At 53.1% G+C, this 23,970-nt stretch overlaps 3 protein-coding genes and 2 non-coding genes across 9 annotated transcripts; 2 read left to right on the top strand and 3 right to left on the bottom strand.

Annotated features, from left to right (window-relative positions):
- The first annotated feature begins 5,103 nt into the window (after positions 1-5,103).
- On the top strand, positions 5,104-9,433 carry EIF3G (eukaryotic translation initiation factor 3 subunit G). Its single transcript, XM_024557031.2, has 11 exons — positions 5,104-5,213; positions 5,351-5,397; positions 5,921-6,004; positions 6,112-6,200; positions 6,341-6,400; positions 7,209-7,313; positions 7,393-7,582; positions 8,469-8,576; positions 8,705-8,841; positions 8,920-9,026; positions 9,305-9,433. The coding sequence occupies exons 1-11, from the start codon at positions 5,194-5,196 to the stop codon at positions 9,318-9,320; spliced, it is 963 nt and encodes a 320-aa protein (XP_024412799.1). The 5' UTR covers positions 5,104-5,193; the 3' UTR covers positions 9,321-9,433.
- Positions 9,434-9,512: 79 nt separating this feature from the next.
- P2RY11 (purinergic receptor P2Y11) lies at positions 9,513-16,365 on the bottom strand. 2 transcript variants are annotated; one of them, XM_024557032.3, is made up of 14 exons: positions 16,285-16,365; positions 16,027-16,197; positions 15,211-15,312; positions 14,964-15,014; positions 14,686-14,856; positions 14,050-14,126; positions 13,754-13,861; positions 13,526-13,649; positions 13,365-13,443; positions 13,116-13,245; positions 12,878-13,041; positions 12,737-12,795; positions 11,784-11,802; positions 9,513-10,800 (listed from the first exon to the last, which is right to left on the bottom strand). In XM_024557032.3, the coding sequence occupies exons 1-14, from the start codon at positions 16,300-16,302 to the stop codon at positions 9,698-9,700; spliced, it is 2,376 nt and encodes a 791-aa protein (XP_024412800.2). In that variant the 5' UTR covers positions 16,303-16,365; the 3' UTR covers positions 9,513-9,697. The 2 variants fall into 2 exon arrangements, with proteins under 2 accessions (XP_024412800.2, XP_045048443.1); XM_045192508.3 differs by lacking the exons at positions 11,784-11,802; positions 12,737-12,795; positions 12,878-13,041; ... (8 more) ...; positions 16,027-16,197; positions 16,285-16,365 and adding an exon at positions 12,073-12,383.
- On the bottom strand, positions 13,933-14,012 carry LOC112301601 (small nucleolar RNA U105B). The gene has a single exon (XR_002974503.1). It is a non-coding gene; the product is annotated as a small nucleolar RNA U105B (small nucleolar RNA).
- On the bottom strand, positions 15,084-15,168 carry LOC112301599 (small nucleolar RNA SNORD105). Its single transcript, XR_002974501.1, has one exon. It is a non-coding gene; the product is annotated as a small nucleolar RNA SNORD105 (small nucleolar RNA).
- Positions 16,366-17,380: 1,015 nt separating the features above from the next.
- Positions 17,381-23,848, top strand: ANGPTL6 (angiopoietin like 6). 4 transcript variants are annotated; one of them, XM_053911074.2, is made up of 7 exons: positions 17,631-17,672; positions 18,589-18,701; positions 20,547-21,129; positions 21,782-21,956; positions 22,500-22,687; positions 22,764-23,034; positions 23,496-23,686. In XM_053911074.2, the coding sequence occupies exons 3-7, from the start codon at positions 20,554-20,556 to the stop codon at positions 23,684-23,686; spliced, it is 1,401 nt and encodes a 466-aa protein (XP_053767049.1). In that variant the 5' UTR covers positions 17,631-17,672; positions 18,589-18,701; positions 20,547-20,553. The 4 variants fall into 4 exon arrangements, with proteins under 4 accessions (XP_053767050.1, XP_053767049.1, XP_053767051.1 ...); XM_053911075.2 differs by lacking the exon at positions 18,589-18,701 and having other exon boundaries at positions 17,381-17,672; XM_053911076.1 differs by lacking the exons at positions 17,631-17,672; positions 23,496-23,686 and adding an exon at positions 23,710-23,848 and having other exon boundaries at positions 18,484-18,701.
- Positions 23,849-23,970: the final 122 nt, after the last annotated feature.

The following is a 23,970-nucleotide window of genomic DNA, read 5'->3' as shown; positions in this document are numbered from 1 at the left end:
AAAGAAATCTCAAAAGGAACCAACCCTGCTGACACCTTGATCTTGGACTTCCAGCCTCCAAAACTGCAAGAAAATAAATTTCTGTTGTTTCAGTCACCCAATCTGTAGTGGCGTCTTATGGCAGCTCTGGCAAGCTGATGCAAGTCGTTCCTGGGGAAAGCTGCTATGAATATTCGTGTGTGTATTCTAACACAGCTTTTTGTGGACACGCGTTTCCATTTCTTACGGAGAATGCCAAGAGGTGGACTCCATGTCTTGAGTTATAGCCCTGAAGCTGCTGCGGAGTTTCCAGGGGACTGCATACCGCCTCACGTGCACCACCAGGCTGGTTTTGCTCTGTCCTGTGAAGAAGCTGGATGTGGGAAGAATGTGGTGCCACCAGGAAGAACCTGAGGAGGGGCTCAGGGCCTTTTTCCCCCGCTCATCCTTGCCTGGGGTTCTCCCCACTGCCCTATGCTCCCTCAGGCCCTCTTTTACTTAGCCTTGGGTAATACCTGACTTTTTATAAAAATATTATATACTTGATGTTGCAGAAAAAGTATTCCATACAGAAAAATACCAAAAAGGAAGTCAAGATGAAGCCAAATTGAAACACCCAGAAGCATCCATGTTGAGTGGTGGCTAATGTCCCCTGGGCTGGTGCTTGCACGGACGAGGCAACATTTTAGCTAACTCCTTACTCAGGATGGCTGCATAGTTTTCAGTTTTCCAATCGTTTAAACCAAACTGTGCTGGACCCTTTCTTACAACTTAATGCACTTGCCTGTGTATTTCCTTAGGGCAGTTCTAGGAGAGGGAATGCAAGTTAGCAGACATGCAAAACCTAGTGCAATATATTTATATGTTACATCTCACATATATTAGGTAACTACATGCTACATATTAATATCTGAAGTCTATAAAGTAAATAATTTTATATTTATGTTGAAATCAGAGTAATATTACACATGGTAAAAAAATTAAATATAGCAGAAAAGTCCAAAAAATAAGCTTTTCTCCCTTGATGCTTTCCTCTCAAAGCATGAGTCAGGAACAGTTTGATATTTCTCTTCTGAAAATAATTTGCATATACCAACATATCAATGTGCTATTAAAGATTTACACAAATTGATTCCTATAACATATGCCATTTTACATCTTGCTTCCTCTTCTCAAATTGGAGATTTTTTGTTATTTTACATTTTTAAAAAGATTTTATTTATTCATATTTAGAGACAGGGGAAGGGAGAGAGAAAAAGAGGGAGAGAAACTGGATGTGTGGTTGCCTCTTGCACGCCCCCAACTGGGGACCCAGCTCGTAACCCAGGCATGTGCTCTGACTGGGAATCGAACTGGCGACCCCCTGATTTGCAGGCCAGCACTCAATCCATTGAGCCACACCAGCCAGGGGTGGAGTTTTTTTTTTTTAATGTGAGCACAAATGGATGTACTCCCTGAAAGACTGTGTAGCATCTCATAGATTATGGCAGAGTATACTTTCACTTGAAGCAGCCCCCGTGAATAGACACACTGGCGGTTCCCGGTTTTGCTCTCATGAACAACACTGCGTGGATATTTTGTTCTCACATCTTTGCAAACATTCACAAGTTTTTACCACAGGTTGAGTTACCAGTTGGCTCAAAGGAAGATACATCTGTGCAGTGTAAGTTTTAGTAGATGTCAAATTTCAATCCAAAAAGTTTGCATAATTGCACACACTAACAATGTGTGTGTCTGTTTCCCTACATCTTTGTTACCACTGGGTAATATCCCGTTTTTAAAGTTTTGCCCAAGTGTTATGTCATTTTGATTTTGCATTTCTTAGAGTAAATTTGAATAAGTGCACAAATGTTTATTGGTCCTTTGTACAAACTTTATACTTTCATCCTTATTTCCAGAACACCGTTTCTTTCATTCACTTTCCCAGTTTCCCTCCAGGTCTCTTGCTAATTTATCCCTTTCCACTATTCCTTCTTCAGGCTTCTAGAATAATCTTTCTCCCAAGAAACTCGGGTCACATGGAGTTACCACTGAAAACATGTCAGTGACCTCACCCACACCACAGCCTACAGGGTAAAGAGCCTACACTCTTCGGTCTGGTTTAAAAAGTCCTTTATAATCTGGTTCCTGCCCTGCCCCAAATGGTCCTTAATTGAACACTTACTACATGCAGGTGCCCCGTGGGTGCTGGGACCCACAGGGGAACAAAACAGGCAAATGTTTGCGTTCTGCAGTTGACATTCTAGAGCAGTGTTTCTCAAACTTTTTTTCATTACTGCCCCTCTAAAGGAAAAAATGGATTATTTTAAAATTTAAATCAATCAATTTCAATCTAATTACATTCAATTACTCCCTAATTGTGGAAATTGAATACTTAGTAATAGTATTTTATTTGGGAGGGGTGACTTTAGAAGGTCACAAGCCACTGTAATGTTTGAGAGTTTTTTGCCCCCCCCAATAATTAATTTTGGCCTCCTTGGGGGCCAAACCACTCACATTGAGAATGCATGCTCTGAAGGGAGAACTGGACAATAAACAGATAAATGGAAAATATCATATCAAGAGAGTCAAGAAGGTTATGGAGGAAAGAAGTGAGAGTGGTTGAGAGTGCCGCTTGCCATCTTCATCATCTGAACCACAAAAGTTCTTTCCAGACGAGGAAGTAACCAGCCTTGATTTATTTCATCTGCAAAATGGAAGCAATAGTTTCCTCCTCACGGCCCCTGGCATACAGCAAGTGCTCAATGAGTGGGCTTTATTGTTATTATTAATTATTTTATAATTATTATTAAGGTATAATTGACAATTTTTAAATTTTATTTATTTATTTATTTATTAGAGATGGGGAATGGAGGTAGCAAGAGAGGGAGAGAAACATTGATTGTTGCCTCTTGTATGCACCCTGACTGGGGAGCGAATCCACAACCCAGTCATGTGCCCTGACCAGGAATTGAATCGGTGACGTTTCACTTTGTGGGACAACACCCAACCAAATGAGCCACACTGGTCAGGCTGACGATTAACTTTCTTTTTTTTTTTAAAGATTTTATTTATTTTTAGAGAGAGAAGAAGGGAAGGAGAAAAGAGAGGGAGAGAAACATCATTGTGAGGTTGCTTCTCACGTGCCCCCCCCCCCCAACACACACACTAGGGACCCGGCCTGCAACCCAGGCATGTGCCTAGACTGGGAATGGATCCGGTGACCTTCTGTTCCGAAGGCCTGCACTCAATCCACTGAGCTACCCCAGCCAGGACCGACAATTAACATTTTTAAGAAAGATTTTATTTATTTATTTTTAGAGAGAGGGGAAGGGAGGGAGAAAGAGGGGGAGTGAAACATCAATGTGTGGTTGCCTCTTGCGTGCCTCCTACTGGGGACGTGGCCTGCAACCCAGTCATGTGCCTGGACTGGGAATAGAACTGGCAATGCTTTAAAACTTTTTAAAATATTTTTTTATTTTTTAAGTTACAGTTGCCATACAATATTATATTAGTTTCAGGTGTACAATGTAGTGATCAGACATTCATATAACTTATGAAGGTGATCTCCCCAATAAGTCTAGTACCCATCTTACACCATACATAGTTATTGCAATATTATCGACTATATTCCCTATGATGTACTTGACATCTCTGTGATTGTCTTTATAACGGGCAATTTGCACATCTTAATCCCTTGCTCCTTTTAACACATTCCCACAACCTCCCTGCCATCTGGCAACCACCAGTCTGTTCTCTGTATCTATGAGTTTGCTTCTGTTTTGTTTGTTCATTTGTTTTGTTTTTTAGGTTTCACAGATAAGTGAAATCTGACTTGTTTCCATAATATGCTCTAGGTTCATCCATGTTGTTGCAAATGGCAAGATTTCACTCTCTTTTATGGCTGAGTAATATTCCATCGTGTGTGTGTGTATATATATATGCACATTTGTCATTTTATCCATTTGTCATTTGTCTTTTGACAGACATTTAGGTTGCTTCCATATCTTGGCTATTGTAAACAGTGCTGTAGTGAATATAAGGGTGCACGTATCTTTTTGAATTAGTGTTTTGGGTTTCTTCAGATAAATACCCAGAAGTGGGATTTCTGGGTCTCTCTTTGTGTCTTGTTATAGCTTTTGTTTTAAAGTCTATTTTGTGTGGTATAACTATTGCTACCCCAGCTTTTTGTTGTGTTTCCACTTGCATGAAGTATCTTTTTGCATCCCTTTATTTTCAGGCTGTGTGTGTCTTGCAATCTGAAGTGAGTCTCTTGTAGACAGCATGTGTAACGGTCTTGTTTTGTTATCCACTCAGCCATCCCGTGTCTTTCTAAAAAAATCATCACCCAAGGATATTATTTGATGATTTTAGAGAAAGAGGAAGGTAGAAATGGGGCGGGGGGGGAGAGAATCATCGATGTGTGAGAGAAACATCTATCGGTTGCCTCTTGCACACCCCCAACCAGGGACCTGCCGTGCAACCCAAGCCTGTGCCCTGACTGAAAATCTAACTGTGTGCGACCTTTTGGTTTGCAGTCAACATCCAGCTCACTGAGGCACAACAGACAGGGTGTTTATTACCGTTTTTAAAAAAGATTTATTTATTTTTAGAGGGGGAAAGGGAGAGAGAAAGAGAAACATCCCTGTGTCGTTGCCTCTCATGCGCCCCCTTGTGGGGATCTTGCCTGCAATTCAGGTATGTGCTCTACCTAGACTGGGAATTGGACTGGCGACTGTGGTTCGCAGGCCAGCACTCAATCCACTGAGCCGCACCAGCCAGGGCTATTGCCATTTTATTTTTTGAAAGATATTCATTCATTCATTCATTCATAGAGAGAGGAGAAGGGAGAGGGAACCGAACCCACGAGTCTTGGTTTGCAGGCCACCCCAGCCAGAGCTATTGCCATTTCATTATTAACATTTCTAATCTTTTTTTCTTCTTCCTAAAGAAGTTCCTTTAACATTTTTTTGTAATGCTGGTTTGGTGGTGATAAATTTCTTTAGTTTTTTTCTTGTCTCGGGTGAAAATAAATTTTTTTTAATGTACTGGGGTGGGCCCTGAGGTGCGACTCTTGGGTACCAGGGCCCAGCCACTTACACAGGGGACATCTCCGGCTGCAGGGGGCGCTGCGGGCGCCGGATGGGGCTGGTGTTGGCCACGGAACCGGAAGTCTCAGTCTTCCCTTACTTCCGGTCTCTGGCGAGGCTTTGGCTGCGTGGAGAAGGTTTTGCGATGCCCACTGGAGACTTTGAGTAAGTCGAGGGCTTGGGGGAGGGGCTCTGGGGGCGATTTGGGGGCGTCCTGGGGGGGATTATGGGCCTGGGTGCGCCGAGGGGGCGGAAGCAGGGTCTCGCTGACTCAACGCTTTTCCTCCACAAACTTGTCTCAGTTCAAAGCCCAGCTGGGCCGACCAGGTGGAGGAAGAGGGAGAGGACGGTGAGTACACCGGCTCTCCCCGGGTCACCGCTGCCAGTCCCCAGCCCGGTCACTGTCGCCTGCGCCAGCCCACCACCTTGGAGAAGCCGTCCGACCCTCATTTCTCTCCCGGCTAGCCTCTTCCCCCCTCCATCCTCACCTGGGCCAGGCAGTCGCCATTTCCATATGTTCACTGGTCAGCCCCTTTCTCCCATGCCTCCGCCCCAGTTCTCACAGCCGACCCCTACTCCGGGGAGGACGTTGTAGTAGTCTGCCTCCTGCGTTCGTGCCAGCTCCCGGATGCCCTGATGGCCTAACGCTTGTCTTCATGCCAAGCCACCCCTATCCTTGCCATTGCTCGGGGTTATTACAGGCACTTCAGGTGTCCCCTCACGGCTGCTCTAGGGCACTTCCTGTCCAGTCCTCTGGCCTTGGGCCTGCCTCTCTCAGCTCCTGGCGTGACGCCATCCCAAAGGTCCCTTCATTTCAGCTTAGGAACTCCTGCTCCTCCACCTCACCCCTCTCCCTACACTCCCTCTGACAGACAAATGTGTCACCAGCGAGCTCCTCAAGGGGATCCCTTTGGCCACTGGCGACACCAGCCCGGAGCCTGAGCTACTGCCAGGAGGTGAGTGACAACCTCCACTCTGTCCCTGGGCCACCTCTTCCTAGCCATATTCCCTCCTGTCCCCATTACATGTGACTCAGTTCCTCTCACCTCTACCCCTCTCCCAGCTCCACTTCCGCCTCCCAAGGAGGTCATCAATGGAAACATCAAGACAGTGACTGAATATAAGATAGATGAGGATGGCAAGAAGTTCAAGGTGAGGCTGGGCAAGGAGGTGGGGGCAGTTGGACGTGGAGGGGGTGGTATGTGTTGGGTGGGTTGGTGAGGAAGATCCCCTGGGCCCAGCAGCCTGACGCACGGGAAACCCAAACCTGTCCTCCCCTCTCCCGTGCACAGATTGTCCGCACCTTCAGAATTGAGACCCGTAAGGCCTCAAAGGCTGTTGCAAGGAGGAAGGTGAGACCCTGCTTCCCTTTTCTTGGGGCCGGGGGGAGTCCAGAGGGCTGATTCAGAAGAATTAAGAATTCTTTTTCCCAGTGCCTTTATTTTCAGAAGCGGGGTTTAACTGGTTTACCTATTTTGTTGAAGGACAGCTGAGGGTGTTTACACTGTTGGGGTCCCCAAAAGTCTGGAGTGCTGGAGTGGATGAGATTGTTTCTTATTCTTCTTGGCTCTTCTACCATGAGGAACATAGCTGAGCGCTCCCCAGAGGTGGTCACAGCACAAGAGTGATAGCAATAAGTAGGCTCGGCACAGCTATTTGCATATTTTTTGCCAGACCCCATGCCATATGCTTTGTAGGAGTTTTCTCAATTGATCCCCATAACAGCACAGGATGGTAGGGAGCATTTGTCATCCCCACTTTTCAAGGGCAAGAAGCTGAGGCTCAGGTTGTTTAACTAGTCCGAGGCCCCTTAGGGTCTGGGTGACCCCTGCACACTTTCGAGCGTTGCTCCCTGGTGGAAGCTGGTCTTGTTGGCCATACAGCTGCTTCCCCGCCGAGCCTCTGTTCTCTCATCTAGAACACGGGGCTGAGAGCTGCCCAGCCTCCTGGAGCCGGCATGAAGCTAGGGCCTGGTGTGCAGTCAGGAAACGGGAGCTGTCGTTGTTACTGCTATAGCAGGGGGTGGGGGGCATTTGGAGAGGGTGGAGAGTGGGATTTAAGGCCAGGACATCCTGGAAGGGGCTAGTGTAGGTCTGGGCTGCAGAGGGGGGGCTTACCTGCCCCTGCCCTGACCTGTTGCCCACTCTCCCTGGAGCCCAGAACTGGAAGAAGTTTGGGAACTCAGAGTTTGACCCACCAGGGCCCAATGTGGCTACCACCACAGTCAGTGATGATGTGTCCATGACTTTTATCACCAGCAAGGAGGTAAGTATGGCAGTAGGGCAGGGTGGGGGTGGGATGTGGAAGCTGTCCCTCTCTGAGCTGCTTCCACCTGCCCTGCCAGGATCTGAACTGCCAGGAGGAGGAGGACCCGATGAACAAGCTCAAGGGCCAGAAGATTGTTTCCTGCCGCATCTGCAAGGGTGACCACTGGACCACACGCTGCCCCTACAAGGACACGCTAGGGCCCATGCAGAAGGAGCTGGCTGAGCAGCTGGGCCTGTCCACTGGCGAGAAGGAGAAACTGCCTGGAGGTGCTGGGGCCTGGGGGTGTGGCTGGCTGGTCATGGAGGGGGTGCCACTGAGAGTCCTAGGTTATCACCTGCTTTGTGTGCACGGGCCCCATCACAGTTACCATCTTGCACACTGCAGCATCAGCACCGCAAAGGCTGTGGCTACAGTCCTTGTTTGTGTGTGTGAGAGAGATTGGCCAGGTGGGTGCTGTGATTGCTGGTGAATGCCACCTGTCCCTTGTTGGGGTCTGAGAACCGCTCGTGTGCACGCCTGTGTGTGAACTACACCGTGTGTGGTTGGGAGGCGGTGGGCCCCTATATGTGAGACTCGCCCGCTGTGATTCTGCTGATTTTGTGGTCCTGACATCAGTGTGCTGTGTCTGTCCGCGTGGACACGGTTGCTGCCCTGTGCATGTTGCTGTGCATGCGCACACACCCCTCCGAGTAGACTCACACAAGTGACTGTCCACAGTCCATGTCCTTCAGTGTGATTTGCTGCTGGTGAGTGTGAGTTCACACAACTCTAAATCTGACTTCACACAACTCTAAATTTCACCCTTGTGCGCAGTCTCATTGTTAACTGCCATGTGTGTGGGACCAGGGGACTGTCCCTACCTCACGTGCCTGTGTTCCTGTGTTGGCTGGGCAGAGTTCCTCTAGCTCTCAGCCCTGTGGGCACCTCAGACTGTGTCAACACCTGTGGCTTCTTGCTCTGTGTACTGCTAGCTTCCTGAATGTGGCCCTTATGTCATCATGGCCACCAGGTCTCTGAGGGACCAGCTGGGTGCCTGTGGCTTTCACAGATAGTGCCTGGGCTGGGTCAGAGCTGGAAACACCAGCATCCTGGGTTGCACCGTCCCTCTGCTGTGTTAGGGTGAGGCCTGACCCAGTTGCTTTTGGTCTCCAGAGTTGGAGCCTGTGCAGGCAGCCCAGAACAAGACAGGGAAGTACGTGCCACCGAGCCTGCGAGATGGGGCCAGCCGCCGAGGGGAGTCCATGCAGCCCAACCGCAGAGGTGAGGCAGTGAGGGCACCCTGATGCTGGCCTGTGGGCAGGCACCTCCTAGCACCCAGTGCTGATCCTGTTGCTCGGGCCCAAGCTGGCCCGGCACCTCACAGCTGCTTCTCCGTGTCTGGTGCCTAGCTGATGACAATGCCACCATCCGTGTCACCAACCTGTCAGAGGACACCCGTGAGACAGACCTGCAAGAGCTCTTCAGGCCCTTTGGCTCTATATCCCGTATCTACTTGGCGAAGGATAAGACCACTGGCCAGTCCAAGGTGGGTGTGGTGGCCATGGTCAGGGAGGGGTTATCTGTGTGGCTTTGCCCTGAATGCCCCCTTCCTCCCCTTTCCCAGGGCTTTGCCTTCATCAGCTTCCATCGCCGTGAGGATGCTGCCCGTGCCATTGCCGGGGTGTCTGGCTTTGGCTATGACCACCTCATCCTCAACGTCGAATGGGCCAAGTAAGATCCCTCCCCTGCCCCATCACTGTGCTGTGGCTGACACTTGGGGCTGACAGTGGCCCCATACCAGATGAATAATTGTCCTTTTATCTCGAGGAGGGACCCCTGCCATCCAGGGCCAGGCTGGTCACTGCTGGTCTGGCTCTGCTCGTATCCTGCCCCATGCCCCACCCCAACCCAGGCTCATTTTATGTGTGGGCGGGGATGTCTTGGGATTCCCTTTGGGGTCTGAAGCCCGGACACTTGCCTCTCCTCATCACTGCTGTCTCCCTCTCTAGGCCATCCACAAACTAAGCCAGTAGTCCCTGCTGCTGCTGTCCGGCCCCCCGGCTTTAGGACCCTGCTGCAACAGAAGGCAGCCTCACAAAGCAGGGGACTCCGAGAGGGCAATAAAAAGGCTTCAGTCACCCTTTGTGCACCTTGTTTATATGTGAATGTCACCCACTTTGTGGTAGGTGGGGTCAGCCCACCCCCTGCATGGGTTTGCTCTCTGGCCCTGCTCATGGTTGGTGCTGTGGGTGGAAGTTCTTGTGGCTCTGGCCTGGGTGCTCACTGCTCCTGTGACAGGCCTTTCTTTGGGGAGGTGGTTTGGGGCCTGCTGTGTTATCATCCTCATCCTGCTGCTGGGTCCCAGTGCCTTGTGGTCGGAAAGAGGTTCAAGATAGGCTAGGTCACGGGCTCAGCTCAGGGTAGTGGGGCCCTGAGGTTTTAGTGGCTGGGGCGGAGAGGGGCAGGGCTTGGCCGCAGCTCTCAGCATTCTCTGGGGCCCGGCCCTGCCTGCAGCCAAAGCAGCACTGGTGGTGGCAGCCCACACTGGGTACTACAGCCATGTAGAGCAGCGGGTGGATGCAGATGGCCAGAGGCACGAGACCCCGTGTCACCTGGTGGCCTACATAGGACCCCAGGTCTAATGCCTCCACAGCCTGGGCCACATCCACAAAGGCTGGGCAGCGGGCTCTCCAGCGCTGCCGAGCAAAAATGTTGATGACCCGTGTGACAAAGTAGGGCACATAGGAGCTAGCATAGAGTGCCACACCACTCGCTACCAGTACTGCCACGTGCTTCTTTTCGGCTGCTGTCATGCCATGGCTGCGCAGCACGGCTCGTCCAAGGGCGCTGTAGGCTGCCAGGGTGAGCAGCAGTGGCAGGCCACAGCCCAGTACCCCCAGCACCAGGCTGTAGGCTGTGTAGGCCTCAAGCTGGTTGTCACCTGTAGTCCCCAGGCACTTGATGCAGGCCTCAGGCCTGGCCACAGTGCAGTTACCTTCCTGCTGTGGTGTTGTCAGGTGAGAAAAGCTGAGTGTGGGAGCAGCCAGCAGGGCCACCAGCACCCAGCCAGTGGCACTTACAATCCAGGCGTGCTTGGGCTGCAGGTGAGAGCGAGTGAAGAAGGGGTGGACGACACCCAGGTAACGATTGAGGCTGATGCAAGTGATGAAGGTGATGCTGCCCAGCAAGTTGCAGGTAAAGAGGAAACGCTCCAGGCGGCACGCAGCTTCCCCATAGCGCCAGTGTTTCGGTGGGTAGAAGTAGGCAGCCAGTGGGGGCAGTGTCAGGGCATAGAGGAGATCACTGACAGCCAGCTGGGCGGAGAAGACCACAGCTGGGGACCACGGACGCTGCTCCTGTGTGCTGAAGCGGTAGAGGGCCAGGCTGTTGCCGGCTACGGCCACCAGGAACTCGGTCACCAGCATGGGCCACAGAAAGACTTCCTGGAAGTTACTGAGGATTTCGTCGGCAGCTGCTAAGATGTTGGCTGGGCAGGGTGGGGCACCTATGGACCAAGGGCATTGCCAAGTGAGGCCTGTCCCACAACGTGGCTCCCACTTAGAGCAGCAGGACACTGTGGCGTCAGTCCTGAGCACGTGTGCGCCAGGCCTGCACAATCCCTTTGTATGTGGATTTTTGCTGAGTCCTGTCCTCTCCCAGGAGGGGCATCAGCTTCAGCTCCTTTTTAGAGGGAATCAGGCCCATAAATGCCAGAAGCCTGGAGTACACTGGGCTTCCTTGGGGTCCTGCACCCTCAAGAACCAGCTGGGGCAAGAACCAGGGAGGATTGTTTCCCTTGCAGGATCCATGTAACCTGACAGTGACAACTAAGCCATCAGGCCTGGGGTGAAGGAACAGGAACCTGACAGTCTCAGACCCCACTATACTCTCCCAACTCCAATCCATCAGCAAGTCCCCACCTTCAGAATCTGTCACCCCTTTAGCACCACTGGTGTCCAGCCCGCATAATCTCCCATGTACCAGTGGTTGCCTAGGCCCTGCCTTCCTAGCTCCCCTTCTCACGTGTTCCCCCATGGCCTCTAGAGGGTGCTGGTGAGCACCTAAGGTTCAATCACTTGGCTCAGCCTGCTCTAGGGCTCCCTATCAGAGGGGAAAGCCAGGGGTTGCCTCATCGCTCCCACTTGCTTTCATCCTCCCCCGCTTTCTGTGACTCCTACAGTCCACTTCCTGGCTGTTCCTAAGCACCCTACTTCCGGGACTTTGCACTGGCTGTTTTTTTTGCCTGAATCATAGGCTGTCTCCCCCACCTCTGGCTCTGACCACCCTAACATTGCCACTGCACCTCTTAGCCCACTTCCCTTTTTTCTCAAAACAGCCTCTATCTCCATTTGATTGCTGTTTAAGTCAAGTCCCCAGGAAAAGGCCCCTTTTGAAGGCCGGGAGTGCCGGCTTGAGGTTCCCCAGTGTCCACAACAGCACATGCGACTAGTGTGGGGAGAGCTGGCCCTGCAGTTAATCCCTGTACACCCCGCTCAACCTCAGCTTTCTAAGAAATGAATGCTGCTTCCCCAGCAGGCCGGCCACATTGTACTATGTGCCCAGACCCTCCCTCACCACTGTTGCTGTTACTTCTGCCGTCCTGTCCCAGCTCTCGGCACCAGGGCTCTGGGAGGAAGCTACCTTTCGGAAATGATTCTTAAACCATCCTCCTGCCACTACCCCCCAACCCCCACCCCAAGTCCTAGGCTGGGTTACACAGGGTCCAGAGCCCTGGATGTGTGCCTAGCCCAAGAGCCCTGCTGCACGCACTCCTCACCTGAGGTGGTGGCCGCCATGTCCCTTGCTCGGCCTGAGTATGCTACCCACAATGTATCACAGTCCCTCCCCCAGCAGCTCCACCTACAGCTCAGAGCAGAACAAATCAGGTTCAATCAGGCGACAACCACCCTTCTGCCCATTTCCTTCCTCATGGCACCCTCCAAGTCTGGCCTCCCTGCTGGAGGGAGCCTTCAGTCTGAGAGGTTAGGGAGGGGCCCAGGACCCAGAGGCACCAAAGACTGGGATCAAACCTTGAGCTCTGCCCTAGGATTCTACATGTCCAGGCGAACTCCCAGGGCCCACTAGCCTTGCTGGGCCCTCTGCCCCCAGGCCCCTATTACAAACGCAGCCTCTGACTCATGGGAAATCAGTGTTTATTAAAGTGGAGGTTGGGGAACCAACTCCTTTATGAAAGGAAACTGAGGGCTGCACCTGGGCACCCAGGCCAGAGCCCAGGGCAGCATCTCAGGGGCCCCAATCTGGGGCATTCCATCAGCTGCTCAGACTCAGCTTCAGGCCACTCTCTTAGGTGGCTTTGCTCGGCCTCGGCCACAGTCCTGAACAGCCCCTTGAGGCCCCAGTTTGGCCTGGGCCCCCCAGGGCCTGCCCTTGGTCTTTAGAGGCCTCTGGTCACTGCCACTGTCTGGCCTCCGCTGCTTTACCCGCCGCTTCTTGCTTGGAGGCCTGGTGGGCCGTCGCTGCTGGGCCTTTGGGAACATGTCTGTGAGGAGAGACTGTGTTAGGGTCACCAGGGCACAGAGACAGGTTCACAGTACCTGGCTGCACCAATCCCTGCCCCACACCTTCGTCAGGCTCTTCGCCCACTGCCTGGCGGAAATACTCAGCTTCATCCTCCTCCTCCTGCTGGCTGGTCACCTCTGCCTCTGGGGGGACCCCAGGGTCCTCAGCATCACTATCTCCATTGGCTTTTGCCCGGGCCCGCTTCATGCCTGCCAGGCTCTTCCTCCTAGAACGTTGATGGGGATGTTGATCGGTGCAGCAGCCTGCACCAGGGACCCACTTTACCCACTGACCACACACCTGTGGGCCTCTCGCCGTTCCTGCTTACGCTGGACATTCTGGGCCTGCTGGTCCTGTCTCTGGGCCTTGAGCCGCAGCTTCTCCTCCTTGGCTGCCAGTATGGCCTGTAGTTCCTCCTCTGTCTTGTGCACTTAAGGAGAGATGATTCATTAAGATTTTCACCAAGATCCGAGCGTGCCCAGTGCACCCAACAACCCACTTTGGAAGGGCCTCAGACCCCAACCCCAAGCATGCTAGCCCTGTCCTCACCAAAACTATGGAAGAGCACATTCCCCTCCCCAACGCCCTCCTGGATCTTGATAAGCTGCAGTGTCATCCGAGGTCCGATCTGGAGGGACATGAGGGAAGAATCAGTCCTTCCTTAGGGCTAAGGGATGCCAGAGGAAGTCACCTCAGCCACTGGGCCTCACCTCGGTAAGCCTCACAGCACTCTGCTGGGCCCGCATGTTGCCACGCCCCGCGATAGCTTGGGGCAGCTCCGTGATGTTGTGTTCGCCATCGGGCTCTGCCTCACTCTCTGACAGCCCCGCACCCCTGTACCAGGGAGGGACACATAGCTCAGCAGGGGGTCCCAGGCTCCTGGGACACTTCTGGGACCCCTTGGACTGTGGTAGCCTCCCACCCTGCCCCTTCCTCACGTGGCCAGAAGCTCGCTGATGTCCTGCAGGCGGCTCATGTTGGGGAACTTTTCTTGGAGAAGCTTCTTCATCCCACGACTTGCGCCCACAGGCACGACTTTGATGCTGCTGCAGGGGCCAGAGTGAGTGAGGGGGTTGGGGACCACAGGGTCAGAGGCTGGCCCTACCTTCTCCCCTTTTCATGGTGCATCAGGGCGTTTACTTTGAGACTGGGCAATCACTGAGTCTCAGCAGCAGCAATGTCATCAGCTGCACACACAGGAGCCCCCCCAGCCCAGCCCATCCTCCCTACTCACTAGTGGCGGAAATCCAGATCCTGGGAGTCAGGGTTGTAGCTGATGAGAAGGCAGCGCTTGATGGTATTCAGATTCACCTGGAAAGGAGAGGACGAAGGCACAGCACCGTGTCAGCTGCCTTCAGGCTTCACTATATGCTGGCGCCCAAGCCAAGCCCTGAAAGGACCAATGGGGCTACAAGTGGTGTCCATGGACTGATGGCTAGAAATCCTGGTTCCAGCACCCACCAAGGCCACCCACTCTGGACTCCCTGACGATCACATCTAACAAGCCGAATGTGGGACCTGCTGGTTCCAGAAATTAGGAGCTGTTGCCTTATACCTAACCTCAGACTATCAACTTCACTTGTCAGCCTCAGCGTCCCTCCTAGGTTGGGGCCATGACAACGTAAACTGCACTGCTCGAACCAGCACTCAGTGAAGCACCAAGGGCACAATCTCCCTGCCAGATGGGAAGGCAGCTCACGCGGAGCCTCTTGCCCCACAATACACACGTGAGAGAGATGTGACCTTGGGAGCTGGAACTCTTGGCCCCAGTGCTTGGAAGTAAGGACTGAGCCATGAACCCCAGGGCCTGTGTGGCACCTGCTACCTGCCCCGTCCACCCACACCTGCCACCACACTAGGCCCTGCCCACCTGGTGTACGTTGATGGAGGGGAACAGGTTCTGGAACATAGTGGCCATAAGCTTCACGTGCATGCCATGGGGGCCGAAGCTGTTGAGCACCAGGAGGGGAGGGTGGGTGAACTGCTGCTCGTGCATGCGGTGGCGGCGCAGCGAGGAGACCACGTCACGAACCAGTGTGTACTGCAGGGCAGGGTGAGGAGTGGGTGACCACCCACCACACATGGCTGGTGCCATTCTCAAACCCAGCTCCTACCCCACATGGTCCTCACACTACCTCCCAGCCTTACCTTATTGACCCGGAAGGTCAAAGTGGGGCCTCCTGGGAGGCGCATCAGCTTCTATAGAAGAAAAGATCAAAATGAGGGTTGAGGCGTCCATATAGGGAGCAGGGGGAGCGAGAATCTTTGTCCCTCCCATCTCTTCAGAGCGTTTACTTTGAAGCCAGAATCATGGCAGCTCAGAGGCACATGGGTTCATCAAGAGAGTTGGGGGAGGAGGAGGGTGCAGGGAAGATGGGTGCAGGCATCCACTCACAAAGTAGATATTAGTCTCCGTTTTGCTCAGTATCAGGAAATGGGTGACCCCAAGAGGCCCAGCCACTGCCACACAATCCTTCAGGGAATTTTTTTTTCGTATCTGGTATTATAAAGGAAAAGAAATGATTAAAGACACCCCCTTTTTGAGCAAAGGTTCTAAATTTAAACTGCTATGCCCTTTCTTGCATCTACCCTTTCGGAAAAGTGGGTGAGAGGGTAGCAGAATGCTCTTGATCTCTAGGGCCAATCAGACTTTAATTCTACTACTGTTTTTGTTCCCTGTCTACTGTATGTGTCGCCCCGTTTTGCAGACGAAGCAAAACTGAAGCCCAGCGAAGTTACCTAACTTGCTCTACCAGGGATGTCAAACTCATTTTCACCAGGGGCCACATCGGCCTCGCGGTTGCCTTCAAAGTGCTGAATGTAATTTCAACTCCTTAACAGTTAAGGAGCAGTTACATTTATACAGTCCTAAAATTATTTCGGCCCTTTGAAGGCAACCGCAAGGCTGATGTGACCCCCGGTGAAAATGAGTTTGACAACCCCGCTCTAGGCCTTTGAGGAAACTTTGAGGCCAAGTTTCCAACCCAGCTTTGCCGATTCGTGTCCCCTCTTAATCACCAGTCTCAGGCACCCTGCCAAGCCCTAAGCTGAATGCATTCTTCCGCGCGCCCTCGCTGCTGCCCCGCAAAGCTCCGAGAGGCGTTTTCTCTAACCAAGTAGAATGAGGCCCCGCATAGTTGGAGCCAACCCCGCAGCCTCTAAGACGCGACCCAGGCAAGGCAGGTAGAGGTGGGTTGGTGGGGGTGCAGACCTGTAGGCGGGTGGCGGTGAGAGGCTCCATGACCCGTCGCAGGTCCAGGCTGAGCTGCCGCACGCCGCGACCCGCGCGGCCGCGGGCGAACACGAACGAATGCGGCTGAGCGGCATAGGCCTCGAGGTTACGCTGTTGAGCCTGGGCGCGCGCGCGCTTCTGGTACCGGGACTACGAGGGTGAGAGGCGAGCGGTGAGCTCTGCGGCCCCCACCGGCCACCAGCCCGCACCGCCCGCCTCCCGGCCACCGAACCTCACCCGCCCCGACTGCCGCATGCCGCCGTCTAGTGCACGAGCCCCTTCTGCCGGCCGCTTCCGGCGTCTTTGCGCTCACTTCCGGCACCGGAGAGGCGCTCGCAAGAGGCGTCGCTGCGCAGTGACGTCACCAGTTGGGCAAAAGCCCGAGACAACGATGGGCGGCGTGGGGGTGGGGGAGGGGAAAAAAAATCAGGCCTTAGTCACTCAGTCATTTGGATCGTCGCCCCAAAACTCCAAGATTGAGGGTTCGATCCCCGGTGGAGCACAACCAATGAACGCATAAATGGGTGAAACCACAAATCGATGTCTGTCTCTGAAGCCAATACATAAAAACTTTAAGAAACCATTGCCTCTATTGCAATAGAGACACCAGGTGCCTGTTTCTATGGAAACGGGCTCGATCTGCGCTTCTTAGGTAGCTTGTGACAGCTCTGAGAAATGAAGTGGGGTTCGAATCCCGCCTCGACCATTTCCACCAGGTGCGATTTTTGAGAGCCAATTTCCACACCCCTAAAGTGAGTATGACAGTCCTTTAATCCCTGGCCCGACCTGTGAATAAAGAGAGAAGATGTATGCATAGTGTGTGGCACACTGGTGCCAGACATTTGGGGAGCAACCAGAAAAGGGGGAAGCACCGTGGCCGGTTACTCACGTGAGCCCCGGGTTTACTCATTTGGGCCCCTAGCTCCTGAGGGCCAGCTGTCCTCCCCAGGGGGCCCTGACTGTGGTCAGGCTGAGCATGGAAACTCCACATCACCTTCTGGAAACTCAGGGTGATGTGGGCCATGCTGAAAAATTCATCCCCTCCTGGTTTCCGCTCAAAGCCCCAGTCTTGGCCTCAGGCCTCTGGCTTCTTCCCCAGAACCTTGGGGTGGGGGAAGGGACAACCCCCAAAATCTCCCTGTCCCATTTGCTTCCCCTCCTCCAACTGCCTCCCCTCTTTGTCTGTCTCCCCCTCCCCAATTCTTCCTTCACTCTGTCTTCTCCTCCCTATCCGTCTTCCTCTCCCCCAACTTTGTTTCTGCTGTAGGTTGTCTCTTTCATAACCTCTGTTTCCATCTTTCTCTTCTCTCTCTCCCTATCCCCTTCTCTCACATCCTGTCTCTTCTGACTCCCTGTCTCTCCCCATTTCTCCCATGTCTCTCCCCTTCTCTCTCTCAGACTCTCTCTCCCTTCTGTCAGCCTCTCTGTAACTTAGGTTTTTTTCTCTCTGCCGCCAATAAGGGAAGCCAGAGTGGGCTGTGGGTGGGGGGGCCAAGGGGCCCAGCCTGGCAGCCTCTCTCAGATCTGGGAGGACCATTTCCTCTTACAGCCTGAGAGTCCACTTGGATTACGAGTTCAGGACGGTAGGAAGTGGGGAAGAAGGCTGCTGGTCTGCTGGTTGGCGGGTAAGGACTTTGCACAGGTTGGAGACCTCAGACCTGTGCTCTGGGGCTCTGCATGGGTCTCTTTGTACCCCTGAAAAATGACTGTATGGATGGTGGGGGGGCGGGTGTCAGGGTCTCGCTGTGTTTTCCTTTAAGTCGTGATGTATGTCTGTGTGTGACCATATTTTGAACACAACTGCTGCCTGAATCTGAGTTGTGTTTCCAGCTGTGTCTTTGGCCAAAGGAATCTGTGTATGCACATGCCAGGCAAACACACACACACAGATCCCATCTGTGTATCTTTGCTGCTTTGTGCAGCGATTTGCATGTGTTGTTGGGTGTCTGTGTGTCTTTGCTGTATTGTTGTGTGCACATGGGTGTGTGTGACTGTCACAGTATATACACATGCGAGTTTTGCACAAGCTACCTGGGCCAAATCCCACTGCGGACTCTTCTGGGCTGTGGCACCATGAGCAAGTCACTTGCCCTCTCTGAGGCTCAGTTTTTCCTGCTGCAAAGTGAGGCTACACACAGAAGCCAGCTAGGGTTTCAAGGATTATAAGAGATAAGAGGTGTAAAGAGCTTAGAGTCGTGGCTGACACAGAGCAGGTGCCACTGGTGATGTTGGCGATTGTCCTTTTCTGTACGTGTGCATATGTCTGGGTCTGACACTGGACCTCCCTGGCTTCCTGGGGCCTGCAGCCTCCCACGCTCTGTGCTCTGCTATGGGGGGAATGTCCAGGGCACTGACCTGTGTTATCAGGTTCTGGTGGCCTGGGCAGGGGTGTCTGGCAATTTGGCCTCAGTTCTCATATGGGAAAGGCTAAATATTTACAGTTGGAGCTCCTGGGCTCGGCATCACAGCTCTAGTCCCAGGCTCCGGGGATTCAGCGGGGTGGGGGATTACCAAATCTCCTCCCTCCTGCTCTCCCACCAGCTTTTCCCTTCCCCAGCTCAGAGGCCCCTGCTGGACTAGACCCTTGGCTTTTCCTCTGACTTCTGTACCTGCTACGGGCCTCCTCACTGGACTCAGCATCTTGGTGGTGAGAGGTGAGAGGGCAGAGGGTGAGAGGGCAAGTGGAGGCTGATTCTGTCTATTGACATACCTGGGCTTCTGCTTGTCTGGGGGGCTTCCCAGGCTTCCTCCTTACCTCAGACTGAGATCCTGGAAGGCAGTGGATGTTACATACTCTAGCTCCAGGGGATGTAGTACATTGCTGTTGTGGGGGGCCTGGTGTCTTTGGGGCAAGGAGAGGACTTTACTCTGCCCTTGGGAGCTCCTGTGTGATGTGTGAGTTCAGTCATGAATGTGTCTTTTTCCAGCTCAGAACCCCTCCTGGCTCCCACATGAACCAGAGTCTCAAGTCCTCCTTGAGACTCTCAGGGTCTTGCACACTTTTTCGCCTCACCTTCCTACCCTTACCTCCTTTCACTCACTGTTCCAGCCTCACAGGCCTCTCGGCTATTCCTTGGACATATCAAGCAAGCTCCCACCTCAGGGCTTTTTCACTTGCTATTCCCTCTGCCTGAGTGTCCTTCCCCTTCTTTCTTTTCCTTCAGGGCCTCACTCAAGTGTCATCTTCTGTTTAAATGGAGGCCTGAACCCTCTATTTAAAATGCCCCTCCCAGCCCAGGATTCCCATTCCTTTCCCTGCTTAAGGTTTCTCCTAGCACGTATCACCCTAACCTATCTGCCATCCATTGTCCCAACCAGGATGTCAACTGTACAAAGGCAGGGTTTTGTCTCTGTTGTTCATGGCTGTGTCCTCATCGCCTGGAACAGCTCCTGGCACACAATAGGCACCCAAGGAGTGTTTGTCGAATGTGTGAAAGAGGAGATGTGTGTGATGATAAAGACCACGCCTGTGTGGCCACCAGGACGTGTGGGTTAGGGCATAGTGGGACTTGGTGCAGATGGGGGCGATATGTGGACACGTGCTAAGTGTTTTGAGTGTCAGCAAGTGCATATGGGAGGTGTGTGTGTGCTCCTCGGTGAGGCGGTGACCCCAAGTCATGAAGGCAGTGGGAGCCCGTGTGTGGATCCTACAGGGTCGGGTGTAGGTGGCCACGAGTACACATCCTTGAGTGAGGACACTTGGAAGTCACCTGTATAAGTTGGGTAACACCTGGGGGACACAGCAGACCTGGGGCATGTGGGTGTTGGGTGGGTTATGTGTTTTGATCTGGGGACATGGGAGATGGCCCGTCCACTACTGGACTGAGACTCGCCCCTCACACTGCCTCACCCCCTCCCACCCACACTTCCCCTGCTTCTGCTCCAGCCTCCCGAGGTGTTTTTGTTTTTGCTTTGTTTTGTTTTTTAAATACATCAGCATGATGGCATGATGTAGCCTCATGCTACACATGTTGTTCCCCTGCAAGAGTTGCTCTTCTCACCCCCAGACATCCTCATGGCTTCTTCCTTCATCCCTTTCAGGTCTTTTGTCAAATGTTACGTCCTCCAGGAGGTCTTCCTCTCCTCTCGAATTGCTGCTGCATAGATCCCCGTGTCTCTTCTAGCAGCATCTAAAATATTTTATTAATCTCATACTTTATTTTGTTCCTTGTCCACCAGGGCAGGAATTTTGTTTCTGACCATCTTCCCAACGCCTAGAAATGAGGCCGGCATACAGTAGGCACTCAGTGAAGGCTTGTTGAGTGGATTCTGTCCCGCAGGGTGCCTGGAACTCAGTAGAGAGGCCTGGGCGGGATCCCACTGGTTGCCTCCAGGCTTGGGGGTGGGGGAAGGTATATTGGTGGGCGTGTGTGGACCTGGAGCCACACAGTTGTAAACACGCGCATTGAGCGCAGCTGGGTTTGGTTCAGCCTGAGAGTCGGAAGTCTAGTCTGTGTTTCCCGGCCCTCCTCTCCCTCCCGTTCGTCCTCTGCCCGCAGGTCCGCCATGTGGGCACCCGGCCTGCACACGCTGCAGCTGCTGCTTCTGCTGGGCGTTTCGTGGGCACGAGCGGGCGCCCCGCGCTGCACCTACACCTTCGTGCTACCCCAGCAGAAGTTCACAGGCGCAGTGTGTTGGAGCGGACCAACTGCGGCGCGCCCAGCGCGGGATGCCGTGAACGCCAGCGAGGTTGCAGCGCTGCGCGTGCGTGTGGGCCGCCACGAGGAGCTGCTGCAGGAACTTCAGCGGCTGGCGGCGGCTGATGGCGCAGTGGCGGGCGAGGTGCGCGCGCTGCGCAAGGAGAGCCGCAGCTTAAGCACGCGCCTTGGCCAGCTGCGGACGCAGCTGCAACACGAAGCGGGCCCGGGGGCGGGGCCAGGTCCGAGGGCGGAGCCCTCTGCGGCGCTGGAACTGCTTGGGGAGCGCGTGCTCAACGCGTCGGCCGAGGCACAACGTGCAGCCATCAGCTTTCATCAGCTGGATGTCAAGTTCCGCGAGCTGTCACAGCTAGTTAGCCGTCAGAGTAGCCTTATTGCCCGTCTGGAGCGCCTGTGTCCGGGCGGCGCGGGCGGGCAACAGCAGGTAACCTCCGTTGTACCCCCAGAATCGCAGCTTGTGTGCATTGTGTGTAAGATGGGCCTCCTGCAACCCCACGGTCTCTTATCTGTATTCCAAAATCCAAAAAGTTCCGAAACCTAGATTCCTGCCTCTCCTATAATTCATTTGGGTGAAAACTCAACGGTGGCTACGTAAAATCGTTACTTACCCACTTCATATGAATATTATTAGAATCTCGTAATCCAGCATATTATGTGGATAAAGACCAAAGACCCATGTTATGGAAGTGCTATGCGATATACGATATAGACCCTGCATTACTGTTTCTAACTCCTGCATAGTATTCCGAATTCTGGACCGTGTTACTCAGGGACAGTCTCTACCTTACAGGGTTGTTAGGAGCACTCAATAAGCTAATACTCATTGTTGGAGCCCTTCATATCATTATTCCTACTTTAAAGGAGTTGGAGGCACAGATTGGTTAAGTTGTGCACATCAGAGTAGGAATTTAAGCTCAGCTCTGTCTGCTCCTGACAGCTAGAGTTAGGCTTTTGGGTAGGATCAATCCATGCCCCTGCCTGATCTCCTGCCCATCTAGGTGCTGAGAGATTGAGCAGCCCAGAGTGGCCTGGGGTGATGGTTAATGCAATCACATCTGATTCTCTTGGTCACCCAGGTCCTGCCACCGCCCCCGGTGCCTGTGGTTCCAGTCAGTCTGGTGGGTAGCACCAATGACACCAGCAGCTTAGACCCAGCCCCAGAGTCCCAGAGAGACCAGACCCTGAGACAGCAGGGTCCCCTGGCCTCTCCCATGTCTGCAGGGCACCCTGCTCTCCCTACCAAGCCAATGGGTAAGATGAGGGCAGGGCTGTTGGGGGGTGTGAAGAGCCAGGGAACTTCCAGTGTAGCATGAGCAGAGAGAAATTGGAATCAGGATTTTAATGGCTTATTCCTCTCACAGTGAGAGGACTGGAGGAAGTAATGCTTTTAATTTGGTGATGGAACAAGGGACTATGGCTTTTACTCTGATAAAGGCCAAAATTTTTACTATGGTATAAAAATAGGAGAGGAGGTACTTTTATTTTGATGGGGGACCAGGGAATTTAAGACTGCTACTTTGGTGAGAATTTCAGCTGGTTCAGAGTGCCATGTTCAGGACTTTTATTCTGGTGAGACCACATAACCAGGATTTAAAAACTCCAGGATCCACATGTACTATAGTGAGAGAAGAGTGACTTCCAAGACAATGGGTACTGGGGTACTTAATTTTGATGAGAATGGGAGAGGCAGAACTGCTATTCTGGTGAGGGGAACCAGTGAAAACTAGGACTCTTACTCTAATTAAGGGGTTAGTTGGTCCAGGCTGTACTTACCCCATACATCTGTGCCCACAGGCCCATGGCAAGATTGTGCAGAGGCGCACCAAGGAGGCCATGGGCAGAGTGGAGTGTATGAGCTGCGACTGGGCCGGCATATGGTGTCCGCCTGGTGTGAGCAACAGCTGGAGGGTGGAGGCTGGACTGTGATTCAGAGGCGGCAAGATGGCTCAGTTAACTTCTTCACTACCTGGCAGCACTACAAGGTGGGCACAGCTAAGTAGGGGCAGGGCTGGGTGGAGGGGACCTGCTTCTAACTTTCTAATTTTCCTGCCCCGCCAGGTGGGCTTTGGGCAGCCTGATGGGGAATACTGGCTAGGCCTTGAACCGGTACATCAGCTGACCAGCCATGGGGACCATGAGCTACTGGTGCTCCTGGAGGATTGGGGGGGCCGTGGTGCCCGTGCCCACTACGATGGTTTCTCCCTGGAGCCCGAGAGGGACCACTACCGCCTACGGCTTGGCCAGTACCATGGAGATGCTGGAGACTCTCTTTCCTGGCACAGCGACAAGCCTTTCAGCACCGTGGATAGGGACCGAGACTCCTATTCTGGTAAGGAGCTCTTATTCTGGTGGGGGGTGGGGTGGGGAGGTGAGACTTCTAGTGAGAGAATGGAAGGTGGTAAGATTTCTCTCTGGTAAGGATCAGGGTATGCAAGAGAACAGGGCATAGGACTTTTATCTCGGTGAAGGGCTGGGGAGCTCAGATTCATTCTCTGATGAGGCAGTAAGTGTCAGGACTCTTGTTCTGGTGGGATGCATGGGGGACTCTGTGAGCTAAGACTCTTACTCTAGAAAGGAAGTGGAGATTTTTTTCCCGAGTACAGATCTTAGGTTGCAGAAAGGGTAGGAAAAATGTGACTTATACTTTGGTAAGGGGATAGGGAAGGAATTAAGGCCATTACTTTGAAGAAAGTGGAGAGCCAGGGGATGCCTGGCTAAAGCCTTGCACTAGTGAGATACTGGTAGATGCTTTTATTCTGGTAAGAGGACACAGACTCTCTCTCCCCTTAGGTAACTGTGCCCTGTACCATCGGGGAGGCTGGTGGTACCATGCCTGTGCCCACTCCAACCTCAATGGTGTGTGGCACCGTGGTGGCCACTACCGCAACCGCTACCAGGACGGTGTCTATTGGGCTGAGTTTCGTGGAGGGGCTTACTCTCTCAAGAAGGCTGCCATGCTGATCCGGCCCCTGAGGCTGTGATCACCTCTCCATCTGTCCCCCAGGTTCCAGGGGATGTTTGTCACCAGGAGCCCAAGTTGTCCTGGCCACACCTCCTTCATGGTTCAGTGTGACCCATGTCCCACAGACCTTCCCACTGTGGATCTGCTCCCCAGGACCCTGAAAGCAGGACCCAGGAATCCCCCTGCCAATATCTCCGACCCAGGTGGCTCCCCCCAAGGGCACTTAGATCTCGGTTTGAGCTCATATTTTATAACAACACAAAATATCCACACACTGTGTCTGGTTTGTATCTACACCTGGCA

This window comes from Desmodus rotundus, chromosome 9, assembly GCF_022682495.2.
Source record: "Desmodus rotundus isolate HL8 chromosome 9, HLdesRot8A.1, whole genome shotgun sequence".
NCBI lineage: Eukaryota > Metazoa > Chordata > Mammalia > Chiroptera > Phyllostomidae > Desmodus > Desmodus rotundus.
This window is presented reverse-complemented; position numbering and strand designations above follow the sequence as displayed.

Bases quoted from the DNA above. Each gene is read 5' to 3' on its own strand.
- EIF3G (XM_024557031.2), top strand. From the start codon at position 5,194: ATGCCCACTGGAGACTTTGA. The intron at 7,314-7,392 runs GTAAGTATGGCA...CTGCCCTGCCAG, and splicing joins CTTTTATCACCAGCAAGGAG to GATCTGAACTGCCAGGAGGA. The intron at 8,842-8,919 runs GTGGGTGTGGTG...CCCCTTTCCCAG, and splicing joins AGACCACTGGCCAGTCCAAG to GGCTTTGCCTTCATCAGCTT.
- P2RY11 (XM_024557032.3), bottom strand. The intron at 14,127-14,685 runs GTGGGCAGGGCC...TCTCCTTTCCAG, and splicing joins CCTCCATCAACGTACACCAG to GTGAATCTGAATACCATCAA. The intron at 12,796-12,877 runs GTGTGGGGCAGG...CTCTCCTCACAG, and splicing joins GGGCGAAGAGCCTGACGAAG to ACATGTTCCCAAAGGCCCAG.
- ANGPTL6 (XM_053911075.2), top strand. From the start codon at position 20,554: ATGTGGGCACCCGGCCTGCACACGCTGCAGCTGCTGCTTCTGCTGGGC. The intron at 21,130-21,781 runs GTAACCTCCGTT...TTGGTCACCCAG, and splicing joins GCGCGGGCGGGCAACAGCAG to GTCCTGCCACCGCCCCCGGT. The intron at 22,688-22,763 runs GTGGGCACAGCT...CTGCCCCGCCAG, and splicing joins CTACCTGGCAGCACTACAAG to GTGGGCTTTGGGCAGCCTGA.